Raw genomic sequence first — 25,721 nt, 5'->3', positions numbered from 1 at the left:
GTCATTAACCAACTTACCAATGTCAATATTCTCTCTTCCAAGGGACACTAATGATAAGAAAAGGATTTCTCTGTATAAACTCCTGTAAAATAAACATTTTAAAAGTTAATAGCTAAACAGTATAAAACTACCTCCCCTCAACACACACACACAAATGCAGGTTTAAAAAATGGTGAAAACTAAACTGTCATTTACACCATGTACCCACATCAATGTCCTGGTTTTGATATTGTACTACAGCTATGAGAGATGTCACCTTTGAAGGGAGATGGGTGAAGGGCACCCTGAATTCTACTCTTTTGGCAAATTCTCTTGAGTCTTTAATTATTTTAAATTAAAAAGCTAAAAAAACCAACTACTGGGCATAAAGCTTCACACCAACGACAAAAATCTTGCTGTTTAACCTCTTTCTCCAATCTAATAATAAAAATGGTTTGTTTTAACTAGTATATATATTTTTTAACAATATAAGTAATATTTTACCTCTAAAAATTAAACTTCACAAAAACCAGAATCTTCTCTCGTTTTTTTGCCACTTGACAAAATAACATTAATTTCTATAGCAAGTTGGGGTCTAAAACTCTTGGCCACAGTGTGAAAAGTGGTATGTTCTCTTTGCTATTTATTCCACAAAAAGGATAGATCACCTTTATTTAGTTTGTGAATATAAAAATGTCACAAACGTTAGAAATGAGCTTCATGGCTCAGTTGTTAAACATGAGGGGAAAACTCATACAATCAGCTGATTTCTGAGTACTAAGTAGAAAAAAAAAAAGATGGTAAAGCTGATTTCTGATGATGGTTCACGTTGCTTTCCTTTAAGCTTCAGAAGCCATAAAATGTCACTTGCAATATTATTTCCCTGCCCTTAAACTAGCCTGAAGCGAGCTGCTTTTTCAGTTTGTACGTAAGGTCACCTCTGCCTGCACTGCTGAATTACAACTGAATCCATCATTTTCATTATGAATTCCTGCCCTATCACTTCTGAGATTACCTTCAAAGATGCCGTGGAACTTGAAGGGGGTCATATAAACATTAGCAATGTTGCACAGAATTGATTATGTCCCCTTTTCTGAAGCTTCTACCAAACTGTTCGCTTATGCTGAGGCTGGGATGAGTGCTGGTTCGAGCATGTTAGCAGAAACAGTAACAAGGTCAGGACAGCTCCACATCCTTTGTAATTCACTGCTTTCCTAAATTGTTTCTACTCCTAATCCCCTATCCCTTTACATCCCACAAGAAAGAAGTGTGGGTACCACATGGCTTTAACAAGTAGTACATATGTATGATATCAATGTTAAATTCATACAGGGTTTCCATCAATTACAGTGACGTTTCTGAAAGACTCAGTGCATCCTGCTGTTGGTAGGCACCGTGCAGTCGGTTCCAACTTATAGCAATCCTACATACAACGGAACGAAATACCGCCCAGTCCTGCGCCACCCTCATAATCATTGATATGACTGAGCGCATTGTTGCAGCCACAGTGTCAATCCTTCTCATTGAGGGTCTTCCTCTTTTTCAATGGCCCTCTACTTTATCAAGCATGATGTCCTTCTCCACGGACTGGTCCCTCCTGATAATATGTCCAAAGTGCATGAGACAAGTCTTGCCATCCTTGCTTCCAAGGAGCATTCTGGCTGTACTTCTTCCAAAGCATTATTTGTACATACTAGATATCAATAAATTATCTTCAATTTTATCTATTTACACACACACACTTATTATGTGTGTGCTCATGTATGAATGCCAATATTTGGATAGGCACTTTTTAATTCAAATCGATGTTCTGTAACAAGTCCTTTTAATGATGAGTCCTTGTATGTCCTTTTACAACCAGGGATACTTAAAAACATAAAGTTTTAAAGGACCCTGGTGGCATAGTGGTTAAGTGCTATGGCTGCTAACCAAAGGGTTAGCAGTTCGAATCCGCCAGACGCTCCTTGGAAACCCTATGGGGCATTTCTACTCTGTCCTATAGGGTCGCTATGAGTGAGAATCAACTCGATTGCACTGGGTTTGGTTTTTTGGTTTCGGTTAAGTTTTAAAAATGAACCATGAAATTATTGAGTGCCATCAAACAGAAAACACTGCATTATTACCTTTGTCTTTTCATGTCTGGTTTCATTTGTTGTGAAAGGAGGTTGATGGGTGTAAGAACGTCATTATGCTGAATACTCTGCCGGATGCTTTCTACTAACGTGCTTGCTGCTTGTTGTTCCTCTGACAGGAGTGACAACTTCTTTTCAGAATCTAGTAACAAGAACACAGTGGTTAGGAATAAGCTATGAGTCAGAATCCACTAGATGATAAAGGGTTGGGTGGTTTTTTTTTTTTTTTTTTTCCCGTTTTCCCCCCTAAGAGTTACAGAAGCTTTTTTCCCCACAAGACTGTGGCATCTTCTAAGTTCTACTCAACATTGCCTCCCCTTTACTAATAAAATGGTAGTGGCAGTGTTGCCCAGCTAAAAAAAATATTTTTCCTGCTCCCTTCTGATAGGGGAGGTCTGTTCCCATGCCCTTCCCCCCAGTTGATGGTTTCCTGCCCGAGGCTGGTATGTGACAGCTTGTACTCCAGCTGCTGTGTTGTGACCATGAAGTACCTTTGTCAGCAGTAAATGAGATGTATCAGAAGGAGCCTGGGTTCCTGATAACAGAGGAACTGCCTACCAGTTGTGCTAATTCGTAACTTTTTATGTGAGAGAATAATCTCTACCTTAAGCCTCTGTATTTTCTATTAAATATAGAAGTTTAATCCTGATACAAGGGTAATTCTACAGCTTTTGAGAACATTTATAAAAAATTTTGTAGCTTATTAAAAGTGGTTCAGAGGTATATAGTGGAGACGAATCATACTGACATTAAACATGTACAAATTCACCAATGTATTTGTGGCCTGGGAAAGAGAAAACTTTAAATAATGCAGTTAATTCCAGCCACCGTAAGACTTTGCTTACATCCACGTTAGCATGAGACGGAAATATGTACCTACGATTGCCTCATTCAGAGCCCTGACGGCATAGTGGTTAAGAGCTACCAAACCAAAAGGTAGCAGTTTGAATTCACCAGCTGCTCTTTGGAAACTCTGTGGGGCAGTTCTACTCAGTCCTATAGGGTTGCTACGAGTCGGAATCGACTTGACGGCAATAGGTTTGGTTTGGTTCCTCAATCAGCTTGATTTTGAATGTCTGTCATAAGGCAAGTTTTTTATACAGCATAACCCCTAAATAAAGGCAACTATTAATATTTCATCTGTGCTCACCAAAAAAAAAGGAAACTCCTCTGTTACGATGTAAAAGGAGATATTGGCTGCTATGGGTTTTAGTCCTAGCAATTCCACCTACTAAATGATGACCTTTAAATACGACTTGATTTTCATGCTGTGATTTTACAACCTAACCCAGATATAAGATAAAATTTCATTATATCTCCTTTAATTCATTTTTTTTTTTAATTTTTGTTGTGCTTTAAGTGAAAGTTTACAAACCAAGTCAGTCTCTCATACAAAAACTTACATACACCTTGCTGTATACTCCTGTATTCTCCCTCTAAAGCAACAGCACACTGCTTCCCTCCACTCTCTGTTTTCGTGTCCACTCAGCCAGCTTCTGGCCCCTCTGCCCTCTCATCTCCTCTGTAGACAGGAGCTGCCCACGTAGTCTCATGTGTCTACTTGATCCAAGAAAGTCACTCTTCACCAGTATCGTTTTCTATCCCATAGTGCAGTCCAATCCCGGTCTGGCTTTGGGAATGGTTCCTGCCTTGGGCTAAGAGAAGGTCTGTGGACCATAACCTCTGGGGTCCTTCCAGTCTCAGTCAGACCATTAAGTCTGGTCTTTTTATGAGAATTTGAGGTCTGCATCCTACTGCTCTCCTGCTTGCTCAGGGGTTCTCCGTTGTGTTCCCTGTCAGGGCGGTCATCGGTTGTAGCCAGGCATCATCTAGTTCTGGTTTCAGGATGATATAGTCTCTGGTTTATGTGGCCCTTTCTGTCTCTTGGGCTCATAATTACCTTGTGTCTTTGGTGTTCTTCATTCTCCTTTGCTCCAGGTACGCTGAGACCAATTGATGCATCTTAGATGGCTAGAGTTTAAGACCCTCCAGACGCCACTCTCCAAAGTGGGATGCAGAATGTTTTAATAGATTTTATTATGCCAGTTGACTTAGATGTCCCCCAAAACCATGGTCCCCAAACCCCCGCCCCTGCTACGCTGGCCTACGAAGCATTTGGTTTATTCGGGAAACTTCTTTGCTTTTGGTTTAGTCCAGTTGTGGTGACCACTCCGGTGTTGTGTGTTGTCTTTCCCTTCACCTAAAATAGTTCTTGTCTACTATCTAATTAGTGAAAACCTCTCTCCCTCCCACTCTTGTACCCATAAAGCATATTTTCTTCTCTGTTTAAACTATTTTTCGATTTCTTAAAACAGTGGTCTCATATGATATTTGTCCTTGTGCAAGTGACTAATTTCACACAGCATAATGCCTTCCAGATTCCTCCATGTTATAAAATGTTTCACGGATTCACCATTGTTCTTCATCGATGTGTAGTATTCCATTCTGTGAATATACCATGATTTATTTATCCGTTCATCTGTTGATGGGCACCTTGGTTGCTTCCATCTTTTTGCTATTGTAAACAACGCTGCAGTGAACATGGGTGTGCATATATCTGTTCGTGTAAAGGCTCTTATTTCTCTAGGATATATTCCAAGGAATGAGATTGCTGGATCATATGGTAGTTCTATTTCTAGCTTTTTAAGGAAGGGCCATATGGATTTTCAAAGTGGTTATACCATTTTACATTCCCATCAGCAGTGTATAAGTGTTCCAGGCTCTCCACAACCTCTCCAATATTTAATATTTTGTGTTTTGGATTCATGCCAACCTTGTTGTAGTGAGATGGAATCTCATTGTACTTTTTTTTTTATTATTATTAACTTTTATTGAGCTTCAAGTGAACGTTTACAAATCAAGTCAGTCTGTCACATATAAGTTTATATACATCTTACTCCATACTCCCACTTGCTCTCCCCCTCATGAGTCAGCCCTTCCAGTCTCTCCTTTCGTGACAATTTTGCCAGCTTCCAACTCTCTCTATCCTCCCATCCCCCCTCCAGACAGGAGATGCCAACACAGTCTCAAGTGTCCACCTGATATAATTAGCTCATTCTTCATCAGCATCTCTCTCCTACCCACTGTCCAGTCCCTTTCATGTCTGATGAGTTGTCTTCAGGAATGGTTCCTGTCCTGGGCCAACAGAAGGTTTGGGGACCATGACCGCCAGGATTCCTCTAGTCACAGTCAGACCATTAAGTATGGTCTTTTTATGAGAATTTGGGGTCTGCATCCCACTGCTCTCCTGCTCCCTCAGGGGTTCTCTATTGTGCTCCCTGTCAGGGCAGTCATCGATTGTGGCCGGGCACCAGCTAGTTCTTCTGGTCTCAGGATGATGTAGGTCTCTGGTTCATGTGGTCCTTTCTGTCTCTTGGGCTCTTAGTTATTGTGTGACCTTGGTGTTCTTCATTCTCCTTTGCTCCAGGTGGGTTGAGACCAATTGATGCATCTTAGATGGCCGCTTGTTAGCATTTAAGACCCAAGACACCACATTTCAAAGAGTGATGCAGAGTGTTTTCATAATAGAATTATTTTGCCAATTGGCTTAGAAGTCCCCTTAAGCCATGGTTCCCAAACCCCCGCCCTTGCTCCGCTGAACTTTGAAGCATTCATTTTATCCCGGAAACTTCTTTGCTTTTGGTCCAGTCCAATTGAGCTGACCTTCCATGTATTGAGTGTTGTCCTTCCCGTCACCTAAAGCAGTTCTTATCTAATAATTAATCAGTAAAAAACCCTCTCCCTCCCTCCCTCTCTCCCCGCCTCGTAACCACAAAAGTATGTGTTCTTCTCAGTTTATACTATTTCTCAACATCTTATAATAGTGGTCTTATACAATATTTGTTCTTTTGCCTCTGACTGATTTCGCTCAGCATAATGCCTTCCAGGTTCCTCCATGTTATGAAATGTTTCACAGATTCGTTACTGTTCTTTATCTATGCGTAGTATTCCGTTGTGTGAATATACCACAATTTATTTACCCATTCATCCGTTGATGGACACCTTGGTTGCTTCCAGCTTTTTGCTATTGTAAACAGAGCTGCAATAAACATGGGTGTACATATATCTGTTTGTGTGAAGGCTCTTGTTTCTCTAGGGTATATTCCGAGGAGTGGAATTTCTGGGTTGTATGGTAGTTCTATTTCTAACTGTTTAAGATAACGCCAGATAGATTTCCAAAGTGGCTGTACCATTTTGCATTCCCACCAGCAGTGTATAAGAGTTCCAATCTCTCCGCAGCCTCTCCAACATTTATTATTTTGTGTTTTTTGGATTAATGCCAGCCTTGCTGGTGTGAGATGGAATCTCATCGTGGTTTTAATTTGCATTTCTCTAATGTCTAATGATCGAGAGCATTTTCTCATGTATCTGTTAGCTGCCTGAAAATCTTCTTTAGTGAAGTGTGTGTTCATATCCTTTGCCCACTTCTTGATTGGGTTGTTTGTCTTTTTGTGGTGGAGTTTTGGCAGAATCATGTCGATTTCAGAGATCAGGCGCTGGTTGGAGATGTCATAGCTGAAAATTCTTTCCCAGTCTGTAGGTGGTCTTTTTACTCTTTTGGTGAAGTCTTTAGATGAGCATAGGTGTTTGATTTTTAGGAGCTCCCAGTTATTTTTTGTTTCTCTTTGTCATTTTTGGTAATGTTTTGTATTCTGTTTATGCCTTGTATTAAGGCTCCTAGGGTTGTCCCTATTTTTTCTTCCATGATCTTTATTGTTTAGGTCTTTGATCCACTTGGAGTTAGCTTTTGTGCTTGGTGTGAGGTATGGGTCCTGTTTCATTTTTTTTGCACATGGATATCCAGTTATGCCAGCACCATTTGTTAAAAAGACTATCCTTCCCCCAATTAACTGACACTGGGCCTTTGTCAAATATCAGTTGCTCATATGTGGATGGATTTATATCTGGGTTCTCAATTCTGTTCCATTGGTCTGTGTGCCTGTTGTTGTACCAGTACCAGGCTGTTTTGACTACTGTGGCTGTATAATAGGTTCTGAAATCAGGTAGAGTGAGGCCTCCCACTTTCTTCTTCTTTTTCAGTAATGCTTTGCTTATCTGAGGCTTCTTTCCCTTCCATATGAAGTTGGTGATTTGTTTCTCTATCACCTTAAAAAATGACATTGGAATTTGGATCGGAAGTGCATTGTATGTATAGATGGCTTTTGGTAGAATAGACATTTTTACTATGTTAAGTCTTCCTATCCATGAGCAAGGTGTTTTTCCACTTAAGTATGTCCTTTTTAATATCTTGTAGTAGAGCTTTGTAGTTTTCTTTGTATAGGTCTTTTACATCCTTGGTAAGATTTATTCCTGAGTATTTTATCTTCTTGGGGGCTACTGTGAATGGTATTGATTTGGTTATTTCCTCTTCGATATTCTTTTTGTTGATGTAGAGGAATCCAAGTGATTTTTGTATGTTTATCTTATAACCTGAGACTCTGCCAAACTCTTCTATTAGTTTCAGTAGTTTTCTGGAGGATTCCTTAGGGTTTTCTGTGTATAAGATCATGTCATCTGCAAATTGAGATAATTTTACTTCCTCCTTGCCAATCCAGATGCCCTTTATTTCTTTGTCTAGCCTAATTGCCCTGGCTAGGACTTCTAGCACGACGTTGAATAAGAGCGGTGATAAAGGGCATCCTTGTCTGGTTCCTGTTCTCAAGGGAAATGCTTTCAGGTTCTCTCCATTTAGAGTGATGCTGGCTGTTGGCTTTGCTTGGATGCCCTTTATTATGTTGAGGAATTTCCCTTCAATTCCTATTTTGGTGAGAGTTTTTATCATAAAAGGGTGTTGGACTTTGTCAAATGCCTTTTCTGCATCAATTGATAAGATCATGTGGTTTTTGTCTTTTGTTTTATTTATGTGGTGGATTACATTAATGGTTTTTCTGATATTAAACCAGTCTTGCATACCTGGTATAAATCCCACTTGATCGTGGTGAATTATTTTTTTGATATGTTGTTGAATTCTATTGGCTAGAATTTTGTTAAGGATTTTTGCATCTATGTTCATGAGGGATATAGGTCTGTAATTTTCTTTTTTTGTAATGTCTTTACCTGGTTTTGGTATCAGGGAGATGGTGGCTGCATAGAATGAGTTGGATAGTATTCCGTCATTTTCTATGCTTTGGAATACCTTCAGTAGTAGTGGTGTTAACTCTTCTCTGAAAGTTTGGTAGAACTCTGCAGTGAAGCCGTCTGGCCAAGGGTTTTTTTTGTTGGGAGTTTTTTAATTTACTTTTCAATCTCTTTTTTTGTTATGGGTCTATTTAGTTGTTCTACTTCTGATTGTGTTAGTTTAGGTAGGTAGTGTTTTTCTAGGAATTCATCCATTTCTTCTAGGTTTGCAAATTTGTTAGAGTACAATTTTTCGTAATAATCTGATATGATTCTTTTAATTTCAGTTGGGTGTGCTGTGATGTGGCCCTTCTCGTTTCTTATTTGGGTTATTTGTTTCCTTTCCCGTATTTCTTTGGTCAGTCTAGCCAATGGTTTATGGATTTTGTTAATTTTTTCAAAGAACCAGCTTTTGGCTTTGTTAATTCTTTCAATTGTTTTTCTGTTCTCTAATTCATTTAGTTCAGCTCTAATTTTTACTATTTGTTTTCTTCTGGTGCCTGATGGATTCTTTTGTTGCTCACTTTCTATTTGTTCAAGTTGTAGTGACAGTTCTCCGATTTTGGCTCTGTCTTCTTTTTGTATGTGTGCATTTATCGATATAAATTGGCCTCTGAGCACTGCTTTTGCTGTGTCCCAGAGGTTTTGATAGGAAGTATTTTCATTCTCATTGCATTCTATGAATTTCCTTATTCCCTCCTTGATGTCTTCTATAACCCAGTCTTTTTTCAGGAGGGTATTGTTCAGTTTCCAAGTATTTGATTTCTTTTCCCTAGTTTTTCTGTTATTGATTTCTAGTTTTATTGCCTTGTGGTCTGAGAAGATGCTTTGTAATATTTCGATGTTTTGGATTCTGGAAAGGTTTGTTTTATGACCTAATATGTCGTCTATTCTAGAGAATGTTCCATGTGCGCTAGAAAAAAAAGTATACTTTGCAGCAGCTGGGTGGAGAGTTCTGTATAAGTCAATGAGGTCAAGTTGGTTGATTGCTGTAATTAGGTCTTCCGTGTCTCTATTGAGCTTCTTACTGGATGTCCTGTCCTTCTCCGAAAGTGGTGTGTTGAAGTCTCCTACTATAATTGTGGAGGTGTCTATCTCACTTTTCAGTTCTGTTCAAATTTGATTTATGTATCTTGCAGCCCTGTCACTGGGTGCATAAATATTTAATATGGTTATGTCTTCCTGATCAATTGTCCCTTTTATCATTATGTAGTGTCCTTCTTTATCCTTTGTGGTGGATTTAAGTCTAAAGTCTATTTTGTCAGAAATTAATATTGCTACTCTTCTTTTTTGCTTATTGTTTGCTTCATATATTTTTTTCCATCCTTTGAGTTTTAGTTTGTTTGTGTCTCTAAGTCTAAGGTGTGTCTCTTGTAGGCAGCATATAAATGGATCGTGTTTCTTTATCCAGTCGGAGACTCTGTCTCTTTATTGGTGCATTTAGTCCATTTACATTCAGCATAATTATAGATAAATAAGTGTTTAGTGTTGTCATTTTGATGCCTTTTTATGTGTGTTGTTGACAATTTCATTTTTCCACTTACTTTTTTGTGCTGAGACATTTTTCTTAGTAAATTGTGAGATCCTCATTTTCGTAGTGTTTGACTTTATGTTTGTTGAGTCGTTACCTTTTTCTTGGCTTTTATCTTGAGTTCTGGAGTTGTTATACCTCTTTGTGGTTACCTTAATATTTACCCCTATTTTTCTAAGTAAAAACCTAACTTGTATTGTTCTATATCGCCTTGTATCACTCTCCATATGGCAGTTCTATGCCACCTGTATTTAGTCCCTCTTTTTGATTATTGTGATCTTTTACATATTGACTTCCATGATTCCCTGTTATAAGCATTTTTTTTTTTTATTAATCTTAATTTGTTTTTGTGATTTCCCTATTTGAGTTGATATCAGGATGTTCTGTGACCTTGTGTTGTGCTGGTATCTGATATTATTGGTTTTCTGACCAAACAATATCCTTTAGTATTTCTTGTAGCTTTGGTTTGGTTTTTGCAAATTCTCTAAACTTGTGTTTATTTGTAAATATCTTAATTTCGCCTTCATATTTGAGAGAGAGTTTTGCTGGATATATGATCCTTGGCGGGCAGTTTTTCTCCTTCAGTGCTCTGTATATGTCATCCCATTCCCTTCTTGCCTACATGGTTTCTGCTGAGTAGTCTGAACTTATTCTTATTGATTCTCCCTTGAAGGAGACCTTTCTTTTCTCCCTGGCTGCTTTTAAAATTTTCTCTTTATCTTTGGTTTTGGGAAGTTTGATGATAGTATGTCTTGGTGTTTTTCTTTTGGGATCAATCTTAAATGGGGTTCGATGAGCATCTTGGATAGATATCCTTTCGTCTTTCATGATGTCAGGAAGTTTTCTGTCAGCAGATCTTCAACTATTTTCTCTGTGTGTTCTGTCCTCCCTCCCTGTTCTGGGACTCCAATCACACGCAAGTTATCCTTCTTGATAGAGTCCCACATGATTCTTAGGGTTTCTTCATTTTTTTTTAAATTCTTTTATCTGATTTTTTTCCAGCTATGTTGGTGTTAATTCCCTGGTCCTCCAGATTTCCCAGTCTGCATTCTAATTGCTCGAGTCCGCTCCTCTGACTTCCTATTGCGTTGTCTAATTCTGTAATTTTATTGTTAATCTTTTGGATTTCTACATGCTGTCTCTCTATGGATTCTTGCAACTTATTAATTTTTCCACTATGTTCTTGAATAATCTTTTTGAGTGCTTCAACGGTTTTATCAGTGTGTTCCTTGGCTTTTTCTGCAGTTTGCCTTATTTCGTTTCTGATGTCTTTAAGCATTCTGTAAATTAGTTTTTTTATATTCTGTATCTGATAATTCCAGGATTGTATCTTCATTTGGGAAAGATTTTGATTCTTTTGTTTGGGGGGTTGTAGAAGCTGTCACGGTCTGCTTCTTTATGTGGTTTGATATCGACTGCTGTCTCCGAGCCATCACTGGGAAACTTGTTTTTCCAGAAAATCCTCTGACTGGGACGCTGGCTCCAGGCTCCAAAAACAGTCGCTGCTTCCCCGTATTTGTTCGTTTTCTGTCTCTAAATCTGTGTTTGTTGTTCAGGGCTCGTAGATTGTTATGTATGTGATCGATTCACTTGTTTTTCCAAGTCTTTGTTGCAAGAGGGATCCAGGTAGCATCTACCTAGTCCGCCAGCTTGGCCCCGCCTTCTTTAATTCATTTTTTAATAACAATTTTTTTGAAACAGAATTCACAAACCATACAGCTCACCCATTTAAAGTATACAATTCCACTGGTTTTTAGTATATTTACAAAGTTCCGTGATCATCACAACCCATTTTAGAATATTTTCATCACCCAAAAAAGAAACCCCATACCCATTAGCAGTCAGTCCCCATTTCCCCATCCTACACATCCTACAGTCCTAAAAAAACAAATCAAATTCCTTGCAGTCCAGTCGATTTCGACTCAGAGCACCCCATGTGTTACAGAGTACAACTGCTCCATAGTGTTTTCTTGGCTGTTATCTTTACGGAAGCAAATTGCCAGTCCTTTCTCAAATAAAACGTTTCTTCATTTGCTACATACAGCCTTTGGACGATTTCAAAAAACTTAAAATTAAAAAAAAAAAAAATTCTCACAACTTTTGGTTGTTTCACCAGGGAAAGGGTCTGTGAAGCTCCTCATGTTGCCATTCCAAAGGTCATCTCTCATTTATTTAATTCGTAGGTCTTTTAATGTTATTTACATGCCAATTATTCACTTAAAGCAGCCAAGTAAGTAAACAAACAAGGTCATTCTTGAGGGTTCAAAATTTTATTTCCACCACAAATCATGAGAATACTTTGAAACACTTGTCTATTTCAGGTGACAGAGGGAAACAGCTATAAAGAAACGGCAACTCTAGTTCTAATCTAGTGGAAATTTCAAGGTTATCCTACTTCTGCCTAAAAAGCATTCATGTATCATGACTGGAGCAAAATAAAGGCAAAAGCATCTTGCAATATATTTAACCATAATTTTGTGACTGGGATATTTCAAGGGCAAGCATCAGATTTTTTTTCTTGCAGTACAGAAATTGCATAGCTGTGACAGACAGCTGAAAAAGTACAATATGATAAAAAATAAAGAGTAAACTTTTCCCTCTCTTCTAAGTTGCCACTGTTAATAGTTTGAGGCATATCCTTTTAGAGCTTTTTCTATACATACATAAAAGCATATATATATGTATATTTTTTGTTTTCTTTGTCTACAAAAAAGATTATATACTGTTCTGCCACCTGTCTTTTTCACTAAATAAGCATCCTTTTGTACATCTCTCTCTTTCCCTTCTTGGCTGCCAATATTTCATAGTGTGGATTTAACACAATTCTCCTGTTGGTTATTTATATTAAAGTTTTTCATTATTATGAATAACCCTGCAGTAAACATCCTTGTACACACAGATTTACATATACACTTGTATTTCTGTAGGACAATGTCTTATTAGTGCAATGGCTAGGTTAAAGAGTATGCATGTATTAAATCTGGAAAATATTTTCCATACTGTTCTCCAAAAATGTATCATTTTACACTTCTAACAGTATATGAAAGTGCTATTTTTCCCTACATCCACAATACTAGATATTATTAATTAAAAAAAAAAAATTCTGCCAACCTGATAGGTACAAGTTTATATTTTTGTTCTTTAGAAAGTTGCATTTTCACTAAATACTAATGTGATTGAGGATTTTTTAAAAATATGTTTATAAGCCATTTAGCATTTCCTCCAGAGACTGCCTACTAATATAATTTAACTCATTGATTCTATTGGGTTGTTTGTATTTTTGTTACTGACTCATAGGGCTTCTGAATAAATGGATGATAATCCTTGAAACCCCTTGAAAAAATATGTTCTAAATAGAAAGGACTAACTACGAAGTCAGACTCTTGGAGACCAGTCAGTACCCATCCGTGTTAAACAGAAAGGTCTAACTATGAAGTCAGACTCTTGGAGGCTAGTCAGTACCCATCCGTGTAACTGTAACTATGATCCTATGCCGACACATCCAAAATAGGCTTCTAGCGTATAGAATTTAAGTTCACAATACCAAGCGGAACTAGTATTTGACACATACACAAACACATGGACACATACACAAAGCTGCTCTTCAACTCAGTTCAGACCTGACACAGTTAGACAGGTCAGTATGACAACAAATCAATTTGAACTAAAATGGCAAGAATCTTCAGAAGATACTAAAACTTAGTAAAAATTAAAAAAAATAAAGCCAAGTAATTTCCTTCTCTCGTCTCTCTAATTCTTTTATTTTTCAGTAGTTCTTTATTGCTGAATAGTATTCTACTATATGGCCCTGGTGACACAGTGGTTAAGTGTTTGGCTGCTAACCAAAAGGTCAGCAGTTCAAATCCACCAGCCGCTCCTATTCACCTATAAACGGTATTTAAGTTGTTTCCAATTTTGGGCTATTATGTCTTTAATTCCATTTTACTTACTAAGATTCCTCCATGAAACATACAGAGGTTCTCCCGGTTCCTGATGAAGGTTGATATTATCCCATAATAGCTGGATATACACAAGTTTGCTATCCTGGGCCAGAGATGACAAAGGAAGCTAAAAAAGATCAATAAAAAATACTAAAACTCAAGCAAAATAATTATCAGTGGGTCTAGCAAAACATGACATTATATAAAACAGGTGAGTTCTTTCAAAACTCAACTTCTCAATAAAATTTTAAATTTCTATTTATGTCTTAGGATAAATGTTCTTATTATTTTTTGAGGTGCAGGTTTCTAATTCTGACTTCTAAGAACTAAAATGACAAACGGCTAATTGGCACAATGGCCCCATGAAAGATCAACCTCCATTACAATAAACTTCAAGGTAAGACAAAGTGCGATAGTTTCTACTGTTGGGCAAAACAATTCTGTCGTGCTGACTACTACTTAAAGAAACCGAGTCAATAAAAAAATGAGTCAAACTAGAGTTTATAACACCTTAAAGAAAGGATTTTGCTGTGCCCCTGGTGTATGTTTGGGGTGTCTCTCAATATTAATATCACAAAATAAAGGAACTCTCAGAGCTCACTGTCTTCAAAGGAATCAGGGATCCCAGTATGAGTAAAATAGGCTTTAGAGTCAGATGGTCAGATTATGATCTTGGTTCTCCATCACTTATTAGATATGTGATCTTAGACAAATTACTCAACTTCTCTTTTAATCACATCACCTGAAAAATATGGATAATAAGGAACGCTGGTAGTGCAGTGGTTAAAGCAGCTTGGCTAACTGAAAGATTGACAGTTCAAACCCACCAGTTGCTCTGTGGGAATAAGATGTGGCAGCCTTGGAAAACCTGTGAGGCAGTTCTACTCTGTCCTATGGGGTTGCTATGAATCAGAATCGACTCCATGGCAATGGATTTGGTTTTGGTTGGTTTTCAAGAAAGGCTATTGTCATCATTTCAGCTGGGAATATGATTATTCAGAATAAAAACTACCTTTTCTAGCTACCCTTAGAGCTAGATATGACCATATAAACTGAGTTCTGGCCCAACAGACATATGTGGAAATGTGCAACTTCTAGGAGCTGTCCCTAAGGAAAGAAGACATAACTCTTCTCCATTTTTCTCCTTACTGCTGGGTGGAATGAGGGTATGATGGCTTGGAGCTAGATTTAGCCATAGTGTACCATGAGTATAACTTGAAAATAGAGTTCTACCAACAGCTGAGCAAAAACAAAGAAGGATCTCAGGTCCCTAGACCACCCGTTCAAACCGTTAAGTGAGAGAGAAATAAACCCACGTCTTGTTAAACGACTGTTATTGTATACTTTGTTACCTGAAGTTAAACCTCATCCTAACCAATACAAATGTGGTAAGAGTAGAAGCTGGCACCCTACCTGTACGCCTTCATTACAATGTTCAGATGTGATGATAAGTCCTGGCAAGTTACTAGGAAGGTCCAAACGTCTGAAATACCAAACGAGGTTCCAGAAAATGATTGGATGTTGATTGATGAAAGAGGATGTGTGAATCACCTGATCGCCTTCATTTTCCAGCAGAGATTCAAGTTCTTTACGAAGCACTAGAGGACTCAAGTATGGCACAGAAACAGGGAGAGGATTGGGCCTTTTCCCTAAAGGATCCTTAAAGAAAATAGAAATAAAAAAAGAAATGAATATTATCTGTTTAATTTTGTATGTTTAAGTACTTCTCAATTAGATTATACTTCCCTATCTTCCCTGTTAAAATCAGTTATTTCAGGGCCATTGCTACATGCAGAAGAACACTCTAATAAAAACCTAAAAACAAAAACAAAGCAGCCCTTAATGCCCTTAAATTAAATTGTTACAACAAAAAAATTAATAATCTATATTGCAACAGACCCTTAGAGTTTCTCTATCATGCTAAGAGCAATTGTGCATATATGATTGATTTTTCCTTTTTAATTTTTTAAGACAAGTATTTGTATCAGATGTTTTATAAGGATGATACCAAAATATGTACAATCTTATGTTCCTCCTACAAACAGATGGGACAAATCTTTTGTGTTAATATTCTTTGTGGACTCCTTTTAAAAGTACATCTAACTCCTATTTACATTTGATTGCAATAAAAGCTGAAATAATTAAAGGACACATTTTTACAATTCAAATGAAAAGAAAAAAACCTACAAAACATCCTAGACATGGTAAGTTACACGTATCATAATCACAATAAAAAGTTTATGACCAACTGAGTATCAGCGAGTACCGCTAGTGCCCAGACTATGGTCTCCAAATATCACTCCCCTCTAAAGAGAACCGGAGGAGCTTCTTAAAGAAATGGCTGATTTCAGGTCTGGGGAAGGAAATATGGAAGATGAGCACGAAACACCTTGTCATATAAGAAAGCAAGGAAGCTTTAACCCCTGCCCTGCCCAACCACCAAAAAAAAAAAAAAAAAAAACTACTAGAGTTGTATCAAAAGGAAAGGACTAAGGAGCCAACTCATGGAGGCTTCCACCTGGTCAAAGATGGGACAATATCAGCATTGATAAGGAGAGGAACAATGGGTAAATAAATGTTTAAATCCATGAGTTCAAAATGACTTCACTCTCTCCACCAAATTAACTGATCTCTTTGGAGAATGCTAGAGACTAAACTCATGATGTTTAAAACTGGTAAATAAAAAGAATCAAACATTTACTCTGCCTTACTGATATATAATGCATCTTTAGAAATCCAAACAAAAGGTTCTCTTTATAGACATATTCCATATAATAAAGAAACGAAATTAGATGATCACCCTGTTACAGCCCCCGATAAATTAACTGATCTAAGCACTGAGGCATTAACAGCTCCTAACATCACAAAAATAGACAACCAGACACTATGTGTCTCCCAATGCAGAAACACACCACCACTGGAGGTGTCTTGCAAAAATAAACAAATGAAGAAAACAAAACCAAACCCTTCAGTAAGGTCATACTTCTAGATACGAATACTGATTTATAGGATTGCAATCAGCAAAATCTGGACTGTGGGGCAACTCCAACATCTGAATAGCAAATGGCCCCATTTTACCAACAAACAAATTGCAAAGAAAAAATAAGAGAGGGGATCTATAAAAAAAAAAAAAACTTAAAAAGCATATCAACCAATGCAGTGCATGAATTTTATTTGATTCTGATTCAAACAAACTGAAAAACGAACACACACATTTGACATTTTTAAAATAATCAGAAATCTGAACAAAGACTGATTAACCTGATATGTTATTTCTTTGGTATGATGATGGCATTAGTGATTACACTTTCTTTAAAAAAAAGAGTCCTTATCTTTCAGAGATACATAACAAAATATTTGCAAATGAAATGTGTAATGCCTGGAATTTGCTTCAAAATAATAAAGGGGAAAGTGAAGAAGGTTATACATGAAAGAAGACTGGCCCTAAGTTGAAAATTTTTGAAGTCAGATGATGGGTCAAGGTGACTCATTAGACTCTTCTGTTTATTTCTGTACATATTTGAAATTCTCCACAATAAAAAGTTTTTTAAAAAATTATTAATCTGTATACAAAGCATTCTTTGCGCTTTTCATATGATTAAAATTAGTCTACTAGAGTGCTGGTCTAATAAATACATGAACACACAGTATAATCATAATGCTGCTACATACCACAACTTCCTGCAGACTATTTGGAAGGCTAACTGTTGAAATGCCATGAAACGGTCGCTGGGAAAAATCAATGTTTTGTAAGGGGCCTCCAACACTGTGACTTCGAGTCAAAGATACACTTCGCTTTGATAAACTATTAGGCACAGGAGAAATTTTCATAGTTTGGACATCATCTCCACTGGCTTTCTTTAGTTCATCACTTAAAAAAAGAAAAAATGCTTATATTTATGCCAAAAAATCTAAACCTGTATATCTAGAGTATCTTCTTTAATGAACCTTGAATCTACTAAATATAATCTACCACCTTATGAGAATTAAATTTTTTTCAAGCATTTTTGTAAAAGTGGTCAGAGGAACAGGATGCAGTGAACAGTCATTCACTGGTGAGAGATGGGAAGAGGACAGAGGGTAGAGAACAGGTATTTATTGTAAAAAGACCAAAGTATCCATTCACAGTTTTTCTTATTCAAACATTATTTCATCTTTATTAAACAAAATCACCTAGAAGTATGCTGCATGGAAATAAGTATTATAAATTCACGGACAATTATTTAATCTCCACCAGACCATGATGTGATAAGATACAAACCAGATCTCATTTACTTTTTCATTTTGGTGCTTAGTCTAAATCTTAGCATACAATGGGCTCTTTAATAAATGCATGGCTCAATCAATATTAATGAGTAAAGGCTACAGAGTAAAGAGAATGTGTCTCTTCTGGAAACTGGCAACCACTACACTGAAGGATATTTTATTCCACTGAGACGCTCCTTTTGTAAAAGATCAATGTAAAACATTAAACCTAGTTTCAAAAATGGTTTATCATCAAATTCATTCATTAGATATTTAAACAATATATGGTACTAAAAAGTTAAGATTATATTTTTTAAAATGTCAGAACTTATGCCTACATGAGATTGGTTGTCTTTAGAGACTGAATTTTTACAAGGGTACCCAGTTTATTATAAAGAGTTCTTTGTACCCTATGGTACCTTGATTCAACTGGAGAGCTTGCTTCTTCAGTTATGGTCTGGGTATGTTTTGGTAAATCCATAAAGTTGATCAAGTCTGGTTCTGCTGAACTGGATACAGGTTTATGCTCCAGAGGTTCAGTTGCCAATGGAATACTGCCACTTTGTAAACTGTCACCAGAGGTACTTGGTTTCAGGAAAAAACTAAATACGGGACAATCGGGGGAAAAAAGAGTCTTTAATGATCTGAGAGTCTTCTAAATTTCATCATACTAAGAGTTCCTTTATGGTAAAGCAGTGATGAATGAGTTATAAAATCCATAGGGAGTACTGCCTATTTCAAACACATACACTCCTACTCATGCTCTCTTCCTCTCCTGTCCTAAACTTTTCAAAAGAAAATGTGTAGAGGAAGTCATTATAATCCAATATAACATCCCTTTGGTTTTTGAGAGTCAATAAAGAAAATTATGAAGAAAGAAGGAAGGCAAAATATTTATTAATCTCTCAAGTTTAAAACAAAAAAGAACAAAGAATCATAAAATGGGCAGAGGATATGAACAGACACTTCACCAAAGAGGGCAATCAGATGGCCAACAAATACATGAAAAGATGCTCTCGATCATTAGACGTTACCGTACCTGTTGCTGTCCAGTCAATTCTGACTCTTAGCAACCCTAAAGGACAGAGTAGAACTGCCCCATAGAGTTTCCAAGGAGTGCCTGGTGGATTTGAACTGCCGACCTTTTGGTTAGCTGCCATAGTTCTTAACCACTACACCACCAGGGTTTCCAATAGCCATTCCAAAAAACCAAACCTGCTGCCATCGAGTCGATTCCGACTCATAGCGACCCTATTGCACAGAGTAGAACTGCCCTGTACAGTTTCCAAGGAGCGCCTGGTGGATTTGAACTGCTTACCTTTTGGTTAGCAGCCTGAGCACTTAACCACTGTGCCACCAGGGGTTCCCCAAAAACCATTAGAGAGATGCAAATCAAAACTACGATGAGATACCATCTCAAACCTGCAAGAATGACACTGATCAAAAAAAACCAAAAAACAATAAATGCTGGCAAGGTTGTGGGGAGACTGGAACTCTCATACACTGCTGGTGGGAATATAAAATGGTACAATCGCTATGGAAAATGATATGGCACTTCCTTAAAAAAACCAGAAACAGAAATACCATATGAGCCAGTAATTCCACTCCTAGGTACATATCCTAGAGAAAAAAGAGCCGTCATATGAACGGACATATGCACGCCTATGTTCACTGCAACATTATTCACAACAGCAAAAAGACGGCAACAATTTAAGTGCCCATCAATGGACAAACGGGTAACAAACTACAGTACATACACGCAATGGAATATTATGCAATAATAAAAAACAATGATGAAGCTATGAAACATCTCACAACATGGATGAAGATGGAGGACATTATGCTGAGTGAAATAAGTCAATCACAAAAGGACAAATATTGTATGAGACCACTATTATAAAAAAGTCAAGAAAAGGTTTATATACAGAAAGAAACCATCTTTGATGGTCACCAGGGGGTAGGGAGGTGCAGAGAAAATCACCAACTAAATAGTAGATGTGTCAACTTTGGTGAAGGGAAAGGCAATACACAATATAGGGGAAGTCAGCACAACTTGACCAAGGCAAAGGAAGACACTGAGAGGAATGCAAAAAAATAATAATAATAAAAACCAGCCACAGTTAAGTACTATACATACACAACCCTACAATAACAGTAAAAACAAACAATAATTTTATAGGCAGATAAAAAGACAGATACATATGCTGAACAGGCGTAGGATAGAGTATAGGAGCACACCCATGTACATATATAGGTTTGGCTGTGGGTATTTTTACATACATATTTGTATGTGCAGCATGTCTATTCATATATATAACAGCACATGGGCGCACCGACACAGATATCTCCTGGGCACAACCAAACATCTTGCAGGACTGAGTAGCTGGAGCTGAGGGCTAGGGACTATGGTCTCAGAGAACATCTAGGACAACTGGCATAACAAGTTCATAAAAGCAAAGGTTCTGATGCAGGCACATCCATGTTCATTGCAGCACTGTTTACAGTAGCAAAAAGATGGAAACAACCAAGGTGCCCATCAATGGATGAATGGATAAATAAATTATGGTATATTCACATAATAGAATACTACGCATCGATAAAGAAGAATGCTGAAGCTGTGAAACATCTTATAACATGGAGGAATCTGGAAGGCATTATGCTGAGTGAAATTAGTCAGCCGCAAAAGGACAAATACTGTATGAGACCACTATTAAAAGAACTCAAGAAATAGTTTAAACAGAGAAGAAAATATTCTTTGATGGTTACAAGAGTGGGGAAGGAGGCAGGGAGAGGGGTATTCACTAATTAGATAGCAGACAAGAACAATTTTAGGTAAAGGGAAAGACAACACACAATACAGGAGAGGTCAGCACAACTGGACTAAACCAAAAGCAAAAAAGTTTCCTGAATAAACCAAATGCTTAGAAGGCCAGCGTAGCAGGAGCGGGGCTTTGGGGACCATAGTTTCAGGGGACAACTAGGTCACCTGGCATGATAAAATCTATTAAGAAAACATTCTGCATCCCAGTTTGGAGAGTGGCGTCTGGGGTCTTAAAACATTAGCAAGCAGCCATCTAAGATGCATCAATTGGTCTCAACCCACCAGGAGCAAAGGAAAATGAAAAACGCCAAGAACATAAGGTAATTATGAGCCCAAGAGACAAAAAGGGCCACATAAATCAGAGACTACATCAGACTGAGACCAGAAGAACTAGATGGTGCCCAGCTACAACCAATGACTGCCCTGACAGGGAACACAACAGAGAACCCCTGAGGGAGCAGGAGAGCAGTGGGATGCAGACCTCAAATTCTTACAAAAAGACCAGACTTAACCGTCTGACTGAGACTAGAAGGACCCCGGAGGTCATGGTCCCCAGACCTCCTCTTAGCCCAAGACAGGAACCACTCCCAAAGCCAACCCTTCTGACAGGGATTGGATTGGACTATAAGACAGAAGATGATACTGGTGAGGAGTGGGCTTCTTGGATCAAGTAGACACATGAGACTATGTGGGCAGCTCCTGTCTGGAGGGGAGATGAGAAGGCAAAGGGGGATAGAAGCTGGCTGAATGGACACGGAAATAGACGGTAGAGAGAAGGACTGTGCTGTCTCATTAGGGAGAGAGCAACTAGGAGTATATAACAAAGTGTATATGAATTGTTTGTACGAGAGGCTGACTAGATTTGTGAATTTTCACTTAAAGCATAATAAAAATTAAAAAAAGAAAATATTCTACATCCTACTTTGGTGAGTAGTGTCTGGGGTCTTAAAAGCTTAGGAGCGATCATCTAAAATACAACTATTGGTCTCCTCCTGTTCGGAGCAAAGGAGAATGAAGAAAACCAAAGACACAAGGAAGTAATTACTCCAAAGTACTAATAGCCCACATAAACCATAGCTTGAGACGAGAACTAGATGGTGCCTGGCTACAACCACGGACCGCTCTGACAAGGATTGCAATAGAAGGTCCCAGATGGAGTGGGAGAAAAATGTAGAAAAAAATTCAAATTCACAAAAATGACCAGATTTACTGGTCTAACAGAGGCTGGAGGAACCCCCTAGACTATGGCCCTTAGACACCATTCTAACTGAGAACTAAAGCCACTCCTGAAGTTTACCTTTCAGCCAAATATTAGATAAGTCTATAAAACAAACAATAACACCTTTGAAGAACACGCCCCTTAGAACAATCAAGTATTTGAGACCAAAATGCCTTTCCAAAAGTAAAGATGAGAAGGCAGGAAAACTAGAAGAACGGAAACAGGAAACCTGGGGTGGAAAGGGGGAGAGTGCTGACATATTGCCGAAATTGCAATCAATGTCACGAAAGAATTTTTGTATAAGTTATTGAATGAGAAACTAATTTGCTCCGTAAATTTTCACCTAAAACACAATAAAATGCCCCAAAGAAAAAGAGTAGTAGAAGCATTTTCAGATGTGTTAACCTGTAATTGTTCATAATGCCCCTTTTCCCTTATAAATCTTCACTTCATCTCTAGTCATTTCTTCTCTCCCTTATGTTATTTTCATCTCTCTCCCCCTCCCTGTGAGTGGAGAGAAGCTGAGGGTAGGGCTGTCCAAGAAACATGAGAGAACTTTGAGGTAATGGTAATGTTTTGTATCTTGATAAAGGTTTGATTTGCACAAACATGTATATTAACTGGAAACCCTGGTGTCATAGTGGTTAGGTGCTATGGCTGCTAAGAGGTTGGCAGTTCAAAACCGCCAGGCACTCCTTGGAAACTCTATGGTGCAGTTCTACTCTGTCCTATAGGGTCACTATGAGTCGGAATCGACTCGATGGCAGTGGGTCTGTTTTTTTGGTTTTGAGTACATTAACTCTTCAAACGGTACATTTACGATTTGTGCATTTCACTGTATAAATTTTACCTCAAAAGAAAAAAAAAAAAAAAACTAAGCAAATACCATAGTGATATGCATGCTGAAGTGGATGGGAAAAGTGTATTAATGTCTACAACTTACTTTTAAAAGAATAAAAAAGAAAGATGGATTGATGGAGGGATAGGTAGGTGATAAAGCAAGTATAGTAAAATGTTAATTGTAGAATGCAGAGGTGGCTATTTGGGTGTTCACTTTTTTAAGTTTGAAAATTTCCATAATGACATAAGCGGACGCATCAATAATACTCCTTTATAACCAATTAAAAAATATAATAGAAGACAAGGTATTCTTCACAATAGCTTAAAAAGCATACCTAATTTAACAAAAAAGTAAAAGACTTACAGGGAGCAACTTGATACTCTATTAGAGGACATAAAGAAGAGCTTAAAAAGTGGACAAGTGTACCACGCTCACAGATAAAATGATAATACTGAAGAAGTCAGTTTTTCCAAAATTAATCTATAAATTTAATGTAATCTCAGTGAAAATTTCAGCTGGGTTTTTTTTTTTTTTGAGGATCTCAAACTTATTCTAAAATGTTACATGGAAGACTAAGGGTGGGTAATTTTAAGGAAAAAGAATCCGAGATGGGAAACTTGCCCTGCCAGATATTAAATAAAGACAATAAAATAAATAATGTTGTATTAACAAAAAAGAACAGGTAAATTCAGAATCAGACTGAGGTGTATTTGGGATCTTGATATCTGGTATGTGACACCACATATCAATGAGGAAACAGGATAGGTTCTTTAGTAAATTACATTGGGAAAACTGGCTCATTATGTGGACAAAAATAAAGCTGTATCCCTACCATCATATATAAAGGTGGACTCCAGATGGATTAAAGACCTAAACATGAACGGTAAAGTATAAAGTCGATATGAGAACATTCATGTCCTTTTATGTCCTGGGGATGGAAAACAACTTTTTAAATGAGACTCCAAAAGCATAAATCAAAAGATGGAAAATTAATGGATGATGACATCAAAATTAATGATTTTTCTTCAACCAAGGACATCTGTCAATACAGCAAATTAAGAGATTACAGACAGAGAAGATATATGCAACATCTTATATTGATAGGGAATTAATATCAAACATACTCAAGTCAGAGACCAAGCAGAAGAGATACTATCATGAATTGAATTGTGAATTGTGTCCCCCCAAAATTTGTGCCAACTTGGTTAGGCCATGATTCCCAGTATTGTATGAAAGTACACCATTTTGTCATCCGGTGTGATTTTCCTATGTGTTGTAAGTCCTACCTCCATGATGCTAATGAGGCAAGATTAGAGGCAGTTATGTTAATAAGACAGGACTCAACTTACAAGATTAGGTTGTGTCTTCAGTCAATTTCTTTTAAGATATAAAATAGGGAAGCGAGCAGAGAGACATGGAGACCTCATACCACCAAGAAACAAGAGCCAGGAGAACAGCACATCCTTTTGACTCTGGATTCCTGCACTGAGAAGCTCCTCGACCAGGGAAGACTGATGAAAGGGACTTTCCCCAAAGCTGACAGAGAGAGAAGGCCTTCCCCGCTTTGGGCTGGCACCCTGAATCAGACTTCTAGCCTCCCAGACTGTGAGAGAATAAATCTCTCTTTGTTAAAGCCATCCACTTGTGGTATTTCTGTTACAGCAGCACTAGGTAAGACAGATACTCAAACTCAACAGCACTCAGAAAAATTCAAACTAAAAAACTGCGATACCACTTTATACTTACTAGAATGAAAAAATTAGAAAAGTGATATTGGAAATGTTAATAAGGACGTACACAAATGAGAATTCTTGGTCACTACTGGTGGGGGTGGCCATCTGGAAAGCAAACTTCTAGAATTTAGTACAAGCACGTATGGAAACAACCCAATAATCTCACTACTAAGAATGCTTTCCTGAGAGAAAGTACAGCACAAATCCTGAAGGGCACATGCGTAAGGACCTTCACTGCAGTGATGTCTGTAGTAACAGATAACTGGAAGCAACCAAAGTATCAACATTAAGATAACAGAAAAGTAAAATAAGGTATGAACTTCCTGCAGGAGGAAAGGAATAAACTAGATGTACATGCAGTAGCTCAGACAGATTTTAAACTTGGTAATAAAAAATAAGAAATTGAAAAATTTCAGCATAATTTCAATTATGTAAATCAAAAATATATAATCACGCAAAACAACCCTACATACTTCATAAGGACATATAATCAAGGATGTATCACACACACCAGAGTCGGCGTCTTTGCTGGATGACAGAACAAGAGTGGGAATGGCGGGTAGAGGAGTAAAACAGGGCTTTTCCAGTGATGATAGTGGGTCGGGAATTAGAAATAGATTTGACTCAGTTCCACACCTGAGGCTAAAAGGAAAAAGAGAGAGGAAACGCCTCTACGACTCGACGTTTAAAAAAGCAACTAAAGGCAGACAATAGTAAAAAGTTCATTTGCTCCATAAAATAAAATATCAAGAATACTTACTGAGGTCGGCATATAGCTGCCAAACACACAATTATTTAATGAGTGATTATTTACCTCATAGGTCAGCTAATCTCCTTTTGATCACCCAGAATTTTATCATTTCACAAATTGTACAGAGCATTATAAGAAAGTGGCAAAAAGTTATGGGAAGAGTTGAAGCCCCCTCGCCCTTTTTTGTCTCTAGTAGACAAAATAAGTCATTGAGGCAGAAGGAAGGTTTAAAATAATGCCTAATATTAAAGTTTTGAATTATCTATAAAGTTTAGTTCCAAAAATTAACTACTACTGACAATATTTAATCAAAATCTAATTCTAAATTGCTAGTATTTTCTACTCAAATACTGAAGGTGAAGAAGAGGAAGGAAAGGTGCACCTGGAACATATCACGAATATTTCGCTCTC

General features: G+C 37.6%; 1 protein-coding gene across 3 annotated transcripts in view; it reads right to left on the bottom strand.

Annotated features, from left to right (window-relative positions):
• DENND4C (DENN domain containing 4C) overlaps positions 1 to 25,721 on the bottom strand; it is a 130,690-nt gene that overhangs the window by 3,667 nt on the left and 101,302 nt on the right. For all 3 annotated transcript variants that reach the window (XM_049895037.1, XM_049895036.1, XM_049895038.1), the window contains 6 exons: positions 18,365 to 18,547; positions 17,373 to 17,571; positions 15,114 to 15,359; positions 13,710 to 13,827; positions 2,103 to 2,253; positions 18 to 82 (listed from right to left, as the gene is read on the bottom strand). In XM_049895037.1, the coding sequence (XP_049750994.1) occupies positions 18 to 82; positions 2,103 to 2,253; positions 13,710 to 13,827; positions 15,114 to 15,359; positions 17,373 to 17,571; positions 18,365 to 18,547 (962 nt within the window). The remainder of the gene's footprint in view (positions 1 to 17; positions 83 to 2,102; positions 2,254 to 13,709; positions 13,828 to 15,113; positions 15,360 to 17,372; positions 17,572 to 18,364; positions 18,548 to 25,721) is intronic.

The sequence above is a fragment of the Elephas maximus genome, chromosome 9 (assembly GCF_024166365.1).
Source record: "Elephas maximus indicus isolate mEleMax1 chromosome 9, mEleMax1 primary haplotype, whole genome shotgun sequence".
NCBI lineage: Eukaryota > Metazoa > Chordata > Mammalia > Proboscidea > Elephantidae > Elephas > Elephas maximus.
Note: the sequence above shows the minus strand (reverse complement) of the source record. Positions and strands in the feature narration are given on the sequence as shown.